This window comes from Calonectris borealis, chromosome 1 (genome assembly GCF_964195595.1).
Source record: "Calonectris borealis chromosome 1, bCalBor7.hap1.2, whole genome shotgun sequence".
Lineage (NCBI taxonomy): Eukaryota > Metazoa > Chordata > Aves > Procellariiformes > Procellariidae > Calonectris > Calonectris borealis.
Window position 1 is genome coordinate 188,321,287 of NC_134312.1, and position 13,831 is coordinate 188,335,117.

The window sequence follows — 13,831 nt, forward strand, 5'->3', positions numbered from 1 at the left end:
GCAAACTCCCTGGGGCTTGGTTGTGACCACGGTGTAAGAGTTAAATCACTATTGCTAGTATGGAAACCTGGGTGCTCTTGTCCCTTAGTGGAATACTTTACCTTTTACGTAGGAGGCACAGGGGCCTCCTTAGTACCAGGCAATTAGGCAGACAATGAAGGAAACACATTTGCATAGCATGCTCAGACCAAAGGCTTCTATGAGTCACCCCGGGTACACTTTCCAGGAGAAAGTGTTGTTTCCAGTGTTGCAGGAGGGCGACAATAAATTGATTAGCCTCTTTAAAATTTCTCATAAAATTGTATTAACAAAACGGTAAATACATTACACAGAGACTGTAACCACAGGATGTTTACATAATGCCCACTGTGGACGAGTACTAAATACCATAAAAGACCTGAGACCCCCCCTAAAAGTCCGCAAGTTCTGGCTCTCACAAGGCAGCTAGAGCACCATTGTTTCTCCTCCTCCTCTTCTTCCTCTTCCCCCTCACATTTCGGCTTCGGCGTTGTGAACTTTGCTGGTGGTTATTGCAATTCCTATCGCTAGGCTTCCGTTGTCGGAAAAGAGCTGAGCCAGGGAAGTGTTCAGCACAAGGCAGTCCCCATCCGAAATGACAGAGTCAACACACTCCAGTACCGACCTGGGGGTCGCCTCCCACTTAAGGCGCCTCTGGTTCCTGTTGAGCTCGAGCCGGTAGGTGAAGTTGTCGGCTTGGGTCGGCGTGCCGATCAGCATCATCGTAGCGAAGAACTGGGGGTGGCCTTCATACTTCTCCTGCTTCCTGAGGACCAGCAAAAACTGGTGGCCAAGGCAAGAGTGCATGATGATCCAGTCCGTGGGTGCGGGCAGGTGCATGTCCGTGGCCAGGAAGACAATCTCTGCCCCCTGAAGGATGTTGATGCGATGGGTCTGCCTCAGATGGGACACTACCACCTCCAGGTGCCCTTCCCATGGGCAGGAGAAGAGTGGGCACGTGCAGGGAACCAGCTGGGGGTCGTGTACTGCTTCGTGGTGATGGCAGGGAGGAAGGATGCCTTGCTCCGTGGACGTCTGCGCAGCTGCACAGCGGGTCGGTGCATACTACGAGAAGAGAAATTACATGTGAGAGCAGGTGGACCAGAAACCGGTGCAGATATGCAAGGTGCAGACCCCGCAGACCCCAGCCACCTAATACCCCTCCTAAAACAGCACTGGTGGGAACACCAGGAACTCAGCACTGCTGAAACCAGGCTGAGATCAGGGGCAATCCAGGCCTGGATCTGCACAGCAAAAAGTGCTGGCAGTTGCCTTGTTCTCCAGGAGAAGAGAGGAACCATTTGAGCCATGATAAGTCACTTCAAATGAAAGTGATGTATGTGTTTAAAGAGCGATTTCATTAGTTTGAGGGAAAAAATCTGATTAAAAAGAAAAAAAAGCCCAACAAAGCAAGGACAGCATGGGGCATTTTATATAGTTAAGGCTCTTGCAGCTCAGAACAAGGAAATGAAATATGTATGGCTTTATTATTCTTTAATGAAACACACTGGCAAATACAGGCCTTTCTCCAGAAACAATATGCTTTATAACACCCATAATTTGTGAAATAAAAGACAGTTTTTATTGTATACAATGCCTTCATTTTTTTTTTGTCAATGTATTTGTGCTTAATTGATGCGCTTACCTCCATAAATCTTAAATGGCTCTCAAAGGTGGATGGATGGCAAATGAAGGACATTTTTATACTAAAGTAAATTTGGATTAAGGTAGGGCAGCTAGCTGAAAAGGCAGCAGCTCTTGCAGAATAATTCTATGTGAGGACTAGGAAGCAAACCGCTCTGCCTCTGTCAAGCCGATGTTGTTGAAGAGAAATGAGTAAGTCTTATTCAACCAAAAGTGTATCCACATGTAATGCTATTCAGGAAGAGTAATGGCTCTCCGCAATAACTGTGCGTAGACAAACCCTAAGGCACAGGCATGCCGGTCATGATTCATCCTACCCAATTTTAAGCATTTACTTCAGTCACCCGACGGAAACCTGGTTACCTTGGACTGCCTCTGCAGTCAATAGAGGGAGGCAGCCCTTCCCAGTGGCGGATTCAGATCTTAGCTGGAGTAATTCACCTTCTAAAGGTGGCACCGGCTGCCACCAGAGTGACTAAGGCTGAGATCCAATCTGTCTAGCTGTACCTAAATTTTAGATGCTTAAACGTAGGAGGACAATGTCTCCCTCTGAACTCCTTTGGAGATGCTTAGAAGGAGTATAAGAATTAAGAGTGCATATATATATGTACATTTTGCTTTAACATATGGTTTAGGAAGATTCAGGTAATTCCCCAGATACTGCCCCACGTCTGCTCATTTTAACATATGTACCCAAAATTACAGGAACAACAGTAGGGTTCTAAAATCTAACAGTTGTTCTCCTCCATGCCCCATCCACGTCATAGCAGATTTGGGCTTTATTCAGCTGTTTTTGAACAGAGATTTGTTTTAACCAGGGGCAAGCATAGTCCCATTATAATAGGTGCCAGATATGTTGCAAATGGTGTGTTATCTCATCTCTCTATGGATACTGCGATGCCTTTCATTACAGCCTTGATGTGAGAGTAAATGTTCTTATTGCATACAGTCTTTCCTCCCAGAACTTGCACTTTTGCTTTCCAGGATGTTTTGGAAGGCAATCTCTTGGATCAACAGTCTCAACTCTGAGATGACCAGGGCTTCCTTGCCAACCAGGATGACAAAGTCCTGGATCTCCGTTCAGGATTTCCATTTTGTCAGTAGCTGCCAAGGGATGTGATGGGCAGAGCAGGGTTGTGATTGCTGCTGCCGTGTAATGCATGGTTCTTCCCAAGACACTGGGTGTCAAAGGGAGATGTTTCTTCTTCCTCTGACATTTGATATGAAGAATAATTGACTATTTAGGCCCTATTATTGAACCTTGCAGCTTTTTCTTAGGAGAATTATTACTTCAATAGTACTGTTCTACTTTTTCTTTCCTCATTTTTTATTTGTTTTGCTGTATAAAATTCAAGAATATAAAATTTCCAACAAGATAATGAATTGAGGTCAGACAAATGACTATCATTGTCTGGGAAATAAAACAGGTCATTATAAACTAATCGAGGTTTGTGGCTTTAGCTGCCTGCTTATCATGGTGGGATTGCTGGAGAGGACTGGTTCACGCTTAATTCTACATTAATTTTTGCATCCCATTAGGATGAAAGTTATGGTTAATTTAAACTCTTTTGGTGAAGGAGGCTACTGCAATGGCAGATCGTAAAAGCCTTTTAAAAAATCCCTGAAATGCTAATTGCCTCATAAAATGAATTCTAATCTCCCAATCTAATACAGTGGGTGTGAGCAATTACTTTCTCTCACCAAACTGTTAATGCAACATTAGTGATTATACTAATTAAAACTAATGAACTCATACTCACATGCTGATAAACCTCTCAACCACTCGACAAGTTCCAGCCTTCTATCAGTTTTATTTAACTCCTCTTTAGGAAGATGAATCTTAAATTAACCTCTTGAATAACATTCAGAATTAGGTTTTGAAATGTGAAGCTTTATAGACTGTGTATAATTCCTCTCGAAAGATTACCGGAGTCAGAGAAACCATTTCCACTGAGGGTGTAATTGAATTTAGAAATGCATTCTCCTAATTTGATAAGCAATGGTAGCTCATCCATCTAAACTGTATCCAAGGTAAGAAAATACAAGTATCTCCAAAAATCGCTTTATGACAAGCACATTTCTAAGGCTCAGGAACTGGAAAAATAAATTACGATGAGCAATTTATTCAATGTATCTTTCTTCTTTCCTTCATTTGTGATTTTATTTTTGTGTGTGTGCAAATAATTGAGAATTCCTTTTCACATCTCACATTTTTGAAACATTTCCAAGAATCACTTCAGCAAAGGATTTTTGGTCTGACTTTGTTCAGTTCAGGTTTATTGAAAATTCTGGAAATCCAGCACAAACCACATGATCTATTTTTATTCTCTGACTAGGTGAGAATCATCTTCAAAATCTGGTTTCTGAATTATTCAACATTCCTGTTTCTAAATTCTAAATTTTGTAATATTCTGAAAAAAAGTCTCACAGAAAACTACTATTTTACTTTTACTTTTGAATTATGAGTGTAACTATTGGGGTGTTTGTGCCCTTGTTGGTCTTTCGTATGGCTGTGGATAGAACCTCTAAAATTGAAACGCAAAACAGGCATAAAATGGTCACCTTGAGTGCATTTAAATGCTTGAATAAATATTTATAAACATTTTTTTCCATGTTTAATCTGCTCCAGTATTTACTTTCCATCATTTATTGCCCAATTACCTAATAGAATTAGGTTTATTATATTGTTGTGTCAGTCCAGTACTATTCTCAATTATCTTTTAGCTTGGTGGCCAATTTCAGTCAAATTTAACTGTGTGATAGAAGTCTCAAAGGCTTTAATTTTCAATCAGTTTTGTGAGAAGAGGCAGCAAGGTAGAGAAGTATGACCCTTTCGCGTCTCCAGGGAGGAACAGCTTGCCACCTGGGCAATATTACATTGTCAGATAGGAGAGAACCTAAACAACTCAGTTTGATCCCAAATGTGTTATAGATATGAAAGAACCCACATGAGACAATGTCTTTATGAACAGGAGAAAAGGCTTCAGCCAGAGTGCTCCTCATTAGACGCGAGATCCCACCACGAGACATCAAACCGCAGGAAACCAGGCTCTGCCGCTCACAGAAAAATTTCTTTTTAATGATGCATCTTATTACAGTGTAATTCTCTTTAAGAACAAGTCATTTGGCAACGAGCAATTTATAAACACACGGTGCTTTTCTCATGGGGGAAAAAAAAAAAAGGTTATATTTGGACCTGAGAGACAGGGCTTCCGGGTCCTGCCCCAGTCTTTCTACAGACTTTCTGCTAAAAATGCAACGAACTGCTCTAGGTGTGACTCATCTATTCTAACTTTGATGTCTGAGGAGTAGGTGGCTAACTCTGAAGAACATCAGCTCCTTTTACAGCCCATGTAGAGCCCCGGAGTGCAATTCACTTAATCCCAAGTGATGTCAAAGGAACATCCCCCCGGACACCACTCTCTACATGCAGCCAGGTCCAAACCCATCCTCAGGGCAGACCCACAGAGGTTTTACTGGTTTCTAGTCGAGGAGCAGAAGGGTACCCCTGTTTTGGTCAGGAGAGAGTTGTACCACTATCGGCTTCTCTTGCTGCACTGGAGACAACGCAGTCCGTAGAGAGAGAAATGGATGCCTGTTCACACGAGGGTGTAAATCTGTGGCTCCCTACCACCATTACACCTCCAGTCACCAGTGACTTGATAGGAAATCCAGGGGAAGGTTGAAGGGTAGATCCAAGAGGTAGAGATCTCCAAGATCTCCAAGAGGTAGAGAAGACACAAGAATATGTCTGAGTCTGCACCTGCAAAGCTGAGGCACCCACACAGGAGAAAGGGCTTTGGTATTGCTCCTCATGCTCTGGGGGACCTTTTGTATTTTAACTAGCAAAGACTTTAGGTCAACTATGGTAAAAATAGTGGAAACAGAGGCAAAAACCCACGCTGCACCCCTGCTGGCAGAGCTCCCAGCCCTGCGGGGTACAGGCACCACTACACCGCGATCCCTCAAGCCCTGCTTCTCTGCTGCACGGTGGCACAGCTTCAAACGGGAGAGCAAAGGTGGGTGCTGCCCTGAGCAGCCAAATGCCTTGCAATTAAAGTCCTGACTTGCAAATGGAGAATTTGCTTACTGCAAACCCCTCAGGGTGAAGGAGGGTTAAATCCAGTCCTCCCACCCCACGGGAGAGAACCCAGATCCTGATGATCTGGAGTAAAAGGAGGGCAAGTAACGTCACCACATTGTAGAAGAATAAACACTGCTTAGGTCTTCAGAGTGAAGGATAAACATCACCTTTCTGCATTTCCAGTGTTCTCCAGTGTTATACTGGGAGCCTGGATGCCTCATTCATACTTTCATTTACAGTAATGCACATAATGTGGAAAAAATCAGCCTTTTATATGCCCATGAACAATGCGTGTTCTGAGGAGAACATCCCAAGGAATGAGGACAAGGACTCATTTGCTGCCCAATCAATAAGAGTTTCTGACAGCAAAGCAGATGCTGCGAAAAATCACCCTTTTCCAGACACTTCACATCTATGCAACTGCATTTTATTCAGTGATCACAAACAACTTTCCAAACACTCATTAATTCACCCATGGGCTGGGCTATTTGCTTGGGGAAGTCAATGGTGTAGTCTGACAGCCATCAAGTAGAGCTTCTCAGCAGGGTCACACAGAAAATGGCAGAGTTGAAAATAAAGCCATCTGACGCTCCAGCCAGCCTGAACTAGCAGAGAGTGCTCCCTCTCTACCCCGGTCCAGCTTCAGCACAGCCTGAAACACTGCAACCTAATCTTCCTCCCGAGAGGGAACCCATATCTGCTCCTTCTGTGGATCCAAACTCTTCCCTCCTCAGCCACAGCTTTCTTGGCTGGATTACAGGAGACTTGGTAGTCACGGCAGCTGTGACCTTCAGAGGGAGCCAGGGGCTGAGAGGGGCTGTGCTTGCACCCCCTGTTACAAACCCACCACCTGTGCTAACGCTGCCTCCTGTTATTGCTGACCCCACTCGGAGATCCAGTTTCCTATCGTGTATAACTCTTGTGTTGTTTGGGATCACACCTGATTCAGGCTGACTTTAAAATTTATATTAAATTATATAGGAACTTATGCAAACACACACGCATTTAACGTATAGAGTCGTAATGCTTGCAGGTCTGTTTAAGATGTTTCTGAGTGGGGAAAAAATGCAGTGGGGAAAAACACATTGTTTGGTCCAGCTTAAACCGTTCTGGTACATTTTTTATTTTAAAAAGTTCTCTGATGGTGGGACTTGGGGAATGGAAGCCCATGCATTTTGACTATGAACTTATATTTGCTGTCCTTGTGAAAATAGTGCCAAATTTGAGACTGCATATTTTTTTAAAAACTGTCTCTAGGAGTTCATTTTATCGTGTATTTTTTCTTCTATGAGGCTCATTGCTGTGGCTGTGTCTGTTTGTGCATCACAGGCATCTGTCAGCTGATACCTATGATGTTGAACTAAGGTACAACGGCAGTATTATTTCCCAGTTTAGGGTTAAGGAATTTAGGCACAGAGGGATTAATGATCCAAGTGTATTGACCATATTTTATTGCCCAGCTTATATCGCACAACACCTGATTTTTCATAGCAGAATTGCCTCATAGAGCACTTGATATTTTCAAAATCCAACCTCCATTTACCCCAGATGCAGCTAGAAGTGATCAAACTATCCGCAAATCAGGTCTAAGGCTTTAGGTTGAGCAACTCGGGAGCGGAGACCATCTGACTAGAAGCTATCCATGAACAGCGTGCTGTAAATGACTCTCCAGTACCATACAGGGCTTTCCAGGCAGAAGCATGAATGGAGTCCAGCTCTCAGGGCAATGTGGTCTTCCTCCCAGCTACAGGACCTCCTTGCTAACCTGCCATCACTTATCTCATCTCCTCCATCACCCTATGTGTGACAAGGGACAACAAGGGATGCAGTCACCCTACAGATAGGTGAGCAACCTGGAAATGTGCCATGAGAACTTGGTGGACTTTTGGCTTTGACCTAAAGATTTCTGCAGGTAAGGAGGGACCTGGGCCTGCAGCTTTGGGATACTTTGAGTGAGAGCTCCATGGCGACTTTCAGGGTTTCTGCTGAAACAAATAGGCTTTTTCTTTGCCAGTGAATTGTGCCATTTATTCAGTTTTCTTACTGTCTTCCTCCTCTTCCCTGGCTTCTCAGGGTCTGATTGCTTCTTCTCATCTGTATGGAAACTGCCTCCAACAATTTTCTAATTCTCAGCTTCTTTCAGCCTCATAAAAGCTTTGCCACCCACTAACATCCACCTCCACGTTGCTTACACCCACCACACAGGGACAGATGCTCAAAAGAACTATAAAGGTGACATGAAGAAACTAGTGAGTCTTTTAATCCTGGCCTTCATTTAATTTCTCTTCTGCTATTTTTTAGTATGCTAATGAGATTTTGTAAATCTCTCAGATGAAAGAAAAGAGAAGGAAGAAAAAAAAAAAACCCTCAACCTATTTTGTCAAAAGCTGTACTTTCATATCTGGAATTAAGAAGTCCAAGCCAGGGCTCATGTTGGGGATTTATTTAAAATTTTAATTACACAAAATCCTATTCATTATGAATGCATCAGTTGAATTTCTTAAGTACTGAATATTAGTTGCGGCTTTGGCAGCGGAAGGATTTGTTTTCCCTACTATCAAATGGCAGCAAGAGGACAACTTCAAGCTCATTTTGCTAATCTCGCTTTGCAACATAATCAGGCGTGTGACACAGTGCACGGGATGTGTTAATGGCTGTCCTCATGCTAATTACACACCTCTGAGTGTGCAGAGAAAATGCCGCTTTAGTACATGTCCGCACTCTAACACCACACTTCTCTGTAACACAGGACCTTGAATTTTAGATGAAGCCACATATTTTTAGAGGTATTTTGGAAAAAAGAAATTTGTTTTTGTGGTAGATGTAGCAAAAATGTGTTACAGCATTTTAAATGTATCCCAGATAGAAAGAAAGACATTATTCTGAAATTAAAACTCCTTGCTTGCTTTTCAAAACTCAGAGTTTTCAATGTAAACTGTCATGCAGTCTTGAAGTGCAAGCAAAAAATATCAAGGAACTTGACATTCTTCAATATATTGAAAACAATGTAATTATAATGAAATATAAACAGGATCCATACTAAAGCATTTCAGTCTCATAGATGCTTTCTGAGAGAGGTCTAGGTGTAGGCACCGGCAGCGTGGAGCAAGGTCATGCTCTCTAGCTCTTCTGCTTTAACACCAAATTTGATGAACCATTCCCAGCCCATGTGGGAGGACACCGAAACTTCTCCTGTTTCAGGCTAAAGGGAGATGCACCACCTCGCTGATCCTCAGCCAAAGCTGCAAATGGGTCATGGACATCCAGACAAATGATTCTGGTTTAGCTGTTGTGTTTGCTGGGTCTTACTGTGTGGCTAACCTGAGATCACTTTCTGTGCTTTCTTTGAGGAATAAAATACATTGAGTAGATACAAGCAAAATCACAAACACAGTCAATTCCTGTGGACCATCTGGCACAGTTACTTGCTAGCCAAATAAATGAAAAGCATGGAGATGAAATGGATGAAATGGAAGCATCTGGACCTGCAGAGGTCTGGCAGGTTGGCAAGTTGATCTACATCACCTGCTCTGGGGTAATTGCCCTGTGCCTGTTCCCGGGGCTTAACCAAGGATGAAACTTAGCTTTAAGATCTGTAACAACAGAAAAAAGACATCCTGGCTTTGAGCAAAGGCAGTATGAGACCATGACTGTGGGAACGCATAGGACCAGACACGCTCGTATTGTCCGGAGCATCCTTGCTCAGTGCAGGTTTATCCTGCACCCATGCTCACTACCCTCACCCACGTTGCCTTTCTGCTCTCTGTTACTTGGGTTTGGGACCCCCTGACAGAAACATTGGCTTCCTGGAAATTTTGAAGGGCTTTTAAAACTAAGGGGAACAATCGAAGACAATGAACTGCTCCTGTTCCTCAAGGACAAGCCCAGGAGGGTGCTCTTGCCACTACCATTTAAGCCCTTTGCAGAGGCACTGAAGCAAGGAGCTGAACTGAGGAGCCGGCGTACCCACCGTGACCATGGAGGGAGCGGAGACAGGCTCTGCCTCCACCACAGGGAGCTTCCTTGAGGTGCAGACAGCTACTGGGGACAAATCCAGAGCCTAGATCCTGAGTTACAGCTACCATCAACAACAGAGGTGGAAAGGGAGGGCAGCTGCAGGTCAGAAACATGGGCTTCCTCCTCCCCTGGTAGTTTAGAGATAATCTGGCAATTTCCCTCTCCATTTTGGTTCCAGGGGACTCTGAACCTCCTCCTGGCAGACTGCCCAGCCTTGCAGAGGGGCTGTAGCCACTACGGATGCAGAAGAAGCCAGGCTGGAGAGTGGGACGTGCCCTCAGGACCTGATTTACTACTTGAATTCCCTTTGCTGCATTTTAGGACTGGGCACAATGCAGTGACAACAAACCATAGTACAGAGTATTTGATGTTGCATTGCAGCTGCTGGGGCACTGGGACATGGAGAAGTTTACCTCCTTCTCCTTCGACTAGAAGAAGATTTTATTCCTTGTTTAAGCAAGGGTGATGCCCCTAAACACCATCCCCTTTGGCCACACAGGGAAAGTATTGGAAACAAAGGTGTATGCTGTCAGCTCGTGCTCCTGAAGGGTGGTGTGTAACCACTGTTTATCACTGGATTGCTCATGAGGCAATGCTGGTTGTGGCTCTGGGTGATGTAGTGAATGGCCTGCATATGTAAAAAGACATAATCCAAAATGTAGAATTATCTGAAGATTCACTTCGTCCTTTAACCACTTTGGATTTTGTATAAGGCCTGTTAACAAAGTGCAAAACCATTACAGGCTTTAATTAAAAGCAAAGTGATAAAGTAGTTCCAGGCTGCGTCTGTTCTGTCTGATAGGGGAGGCAGAGTTCACAAAAGCCCTATATCTGACCTGTTGATTTTGTGTTTTACATTCACACTGAGGAAGAAATTAATATGGAAAAAAAAAAGAAGAAGAAATTATTGCCCACTGTGCTCATAAACTTTCCAGTTCAGACTGGCTCTAATAACTCATCATCCAATATTAATTTACAGGTTACTACAGTAACAGCATGTCTCCAAGAGGAGCAGATTTGCTGGTGTCATCTGAGATAATTAGACCAAATCCACCCTGAGACAATAGAAATGCATCCCTTCCATCAGGCAACCTCCAGCTATCATAATTATATGACATTTAAATTTACTAACTGCTCTTTCAGGAATGCACCCTGGGAGTGCCAAAGGATGGCACAAACATTACCAGTCTGCTGGAAGGAGAGAAGGGATGAGGTGGTGATTGTTAAGCAAGGCTGGAACCTCCCTGGTGGGACCTATGTCTCCAATCCCATCCACACACACCTGCTGGACAAGGATTTGCTCTATGGTCTAGGTCACATTGCTCTTGCAACTGGCACGGGATAATGAGCAATTAAGCCTATACCAGGCAGGCCACAGCTGAGGTCAGATCCCAGGCTGGGGCCACGTGGGTGGAGCAGGGAGGAAGCACAGGGCACCCAATGCTGCTGACCCCGGCTCCCTGTCCTGTCTGGCTATGCCCGTGCCTACACCTCTGTAACAATCACTGAGCAACGTATAGCCATAAGATACTCCTCATTTTTGGTTAGGACATTCTCCTGAGAACTGTGTCTGGGGGAATGTAAGAGTGGCTTAAAATCATGTCTACCTCCCTCCTGCTAAGGCACTGCTGGTACCGACAAGCGACGGACATCTCAAACCCATCCAGAATGGCCTGGTGTGGTGGAGGTTGTGCTCAGGTTTCAGGAGCATTAGGAAGAGAAGAGGGGAAAACAAATTGAGCTGGGCTCAGGGTAACTCTCCTTTCCCCTACATGTCCCTGCCCCTTCTCCATTAGTGACCTAGTCCTGAGCTTTCAGCTTGCCCTTGCTCTGGGTACCTGCAACATGAGTGTGGCGTTGAATGAAAAAAGTCTCCCTGTTACAAGACAACCCAAAATTCATCATTATTCCACTGTCAGCTGAAAGTGTGGCTTGAATTTGGGCAGTCTTAAAAAAGGGAAAAATTGCAAAACAATCCAGAAAACCAATGCAAGCCCTTTGCTTTGGGCATGAAAAACAACCTGCAAGTCTGGTGAAATTTTTTTAGTTTGTGTAATGTATGCTGCTGTTTCATTGATATATTCTTTGCAGTAAGGAAAGGGACATTTCTATGGGAACATTTGCCTTGTGTCACAAATACTACTTCTTTTAATTTTGTGCAAATCATAGCCTGTTCCTTCTTCTTCCTCCCCCTCAAATTCTCAAAGAATAGTTCTTCTAGAAGTTTTCTTCACATGGAGAGGATGCAGGTGGAAAGAAAGAACAGAAAGGGAGGTTCAGCTTAGCCAGAGAAGACAATGTTCCACCTACAGCAAGAAAATTATCTCTATTAATAGAGTGAAAGTTTAAAGGGTTTTGTTGAAGAAAAAAAAAAAAAACACAACAAAAAACCTGCTAAGTTAACATTCATGGTTATGGAAAGGTACTGTATTGACAGCCCCAGAGTTCGCAGTGCTCTGCCTGCAGAAGGAGCAGAGCAGAGAGAACAGCAGCGTTCATTTTTTCCCCAGCCTGCCCTGTCAAAATGCCTCAGATCTGAGACAAAGAAGAGGAGGAGAGGTCAAGTCAGTCTCCATGTTGCCCCTCCCGCAGCATTGCCCTTTCGGGGAAGGAATCCCCTGGTATTCCCTAGCCGGTTGGCACCTCCGCTCTGACCTCGTGTGCTACCAGCAAGAGGAATCATAGAATTCCAGAATCACAGAATGGTTGGGTTGGAAGGAATCTTTAAAGATCATCTAGTCCAACCCCCCTGCCATGAGCAGGGGCATCTTTCACTAGATCAGGTTGCTCAAAGTCCCATCCAATCTGACCTGGAACACTTCCAATGATGGGGCATCCACAATTTCTACAGGCAACCTGATCGTAAACACCCTCACTACCCTCATCGTAAACAATTTCTTCCTTATGTCCAATCTAAATCTACCCTCTTTCAGTTTAAAACCGTTGCCCCTTGTCCTGTCACTACAGGCCCTCGTAAAAAATCTCTCTCCATCTTTCTTATAATTCCCCTTTATATGTTGAAAAACTGCAATAAGGTCACCCCAGGGCCTTCTCTTCTCCAAGCTGAACATCCCCAACTCTCTCAGTCTTTCTTCACAAGAGAGGTGTTCCATACCTCTGATCATTTTCGTGACCCTCCCCTCTGGACCCGCTCCAACAGGTCCATGTCTGTTTTGTGCTGGGGACCCCAGAGCTGGACGCAGTACTCCAGGTGGGGTCTCACCAGAGCAGAGTAGACGGGCAGAATCATCTCCCTCCACCTGCTGGCCACGCTTCTTTTGATGCAGCCCAGGATACGGTTGGCCTTCTGGGCTGCGAGCGCACATTGCCAGTTCATGTCCAATTTTTCATCCACTGGGATCCCCAAGTCCTTCTCCGCAGGACTGCTCTCAATCCTTTAATCTTCCAGCCTGTATTGATATGGAGGTTACCCTGACCCAGGTGCAGAACCTTGCACTTCACCTTGCTGATCTTCATGACGTTCACATTGGGCCACTTCTCAAGCCTGCCAAGGTCCCTCTGGATGGTATCCCTTCCCTCTAGTGAATCAACTGCGCTGCTCTGCTCAGTGTCATCTGCAAACTTGGTGAGGGTGCACTCAATCCCACTATCATCTATGTCATTGATGAAGATATTAAATAGTATTAGTCCCAGTACGGACTATTGAGGGACACCACTCATTACAGGTTTCCACTTGGATATTGAACCATTGACTGCTGCCATCTAGTCAGTTCCTTATCCATCTAACAGTCCATCCATCAAACCCATCTCTCTCCAATTTAGAGGTAAGAATGTTGTGGGGAACCATATCAAAGGCCTTACAGAAGTCCAGGTAGATGACATCCGTAGCTCATCCCTTGTCTGCTGATGCAGTCACTCCATTGTAGAAGGCCACTAAATTAGTCAGGCATGATTTGTCCTTGGTGAAGCCATGTTAGCTATCTCTAATCACATCCCTGTTTTCCATATGTTTTGATGTCTTCCAGGAGGATCTGCTCCATGATCTTACCAGGCACTGAGGTGACGCTGACTGGTCAGATGTCACCAGGGGATGACAATGTTCATGAG

General features: G+C 44.3%; 1 protein-coding gene across 1 annotated transcript in view; it reads right to left on the minus strand.

Moving 5' to 3' along the window:
- Positions 1–489: 489 nt before the first annotated feature.
- Positions 490–13,831, minus strand: part of SIAH3 (siah E3 ubiquitin protein ligase family member 3) — a 48,910-nt gene continuing 35,568 nt past the window's right edge. The window contains 3 exon segments of the mRNA XM_075139871.1: positions 490–990; positions 4,810–4,817; positions 5,614–5,645. Of these exon segments, the coding sequence (XP_074995972.1) occupies positions 490–990; positions 4,810–4,817; positions 5,614–5,645 (541 nt within the window).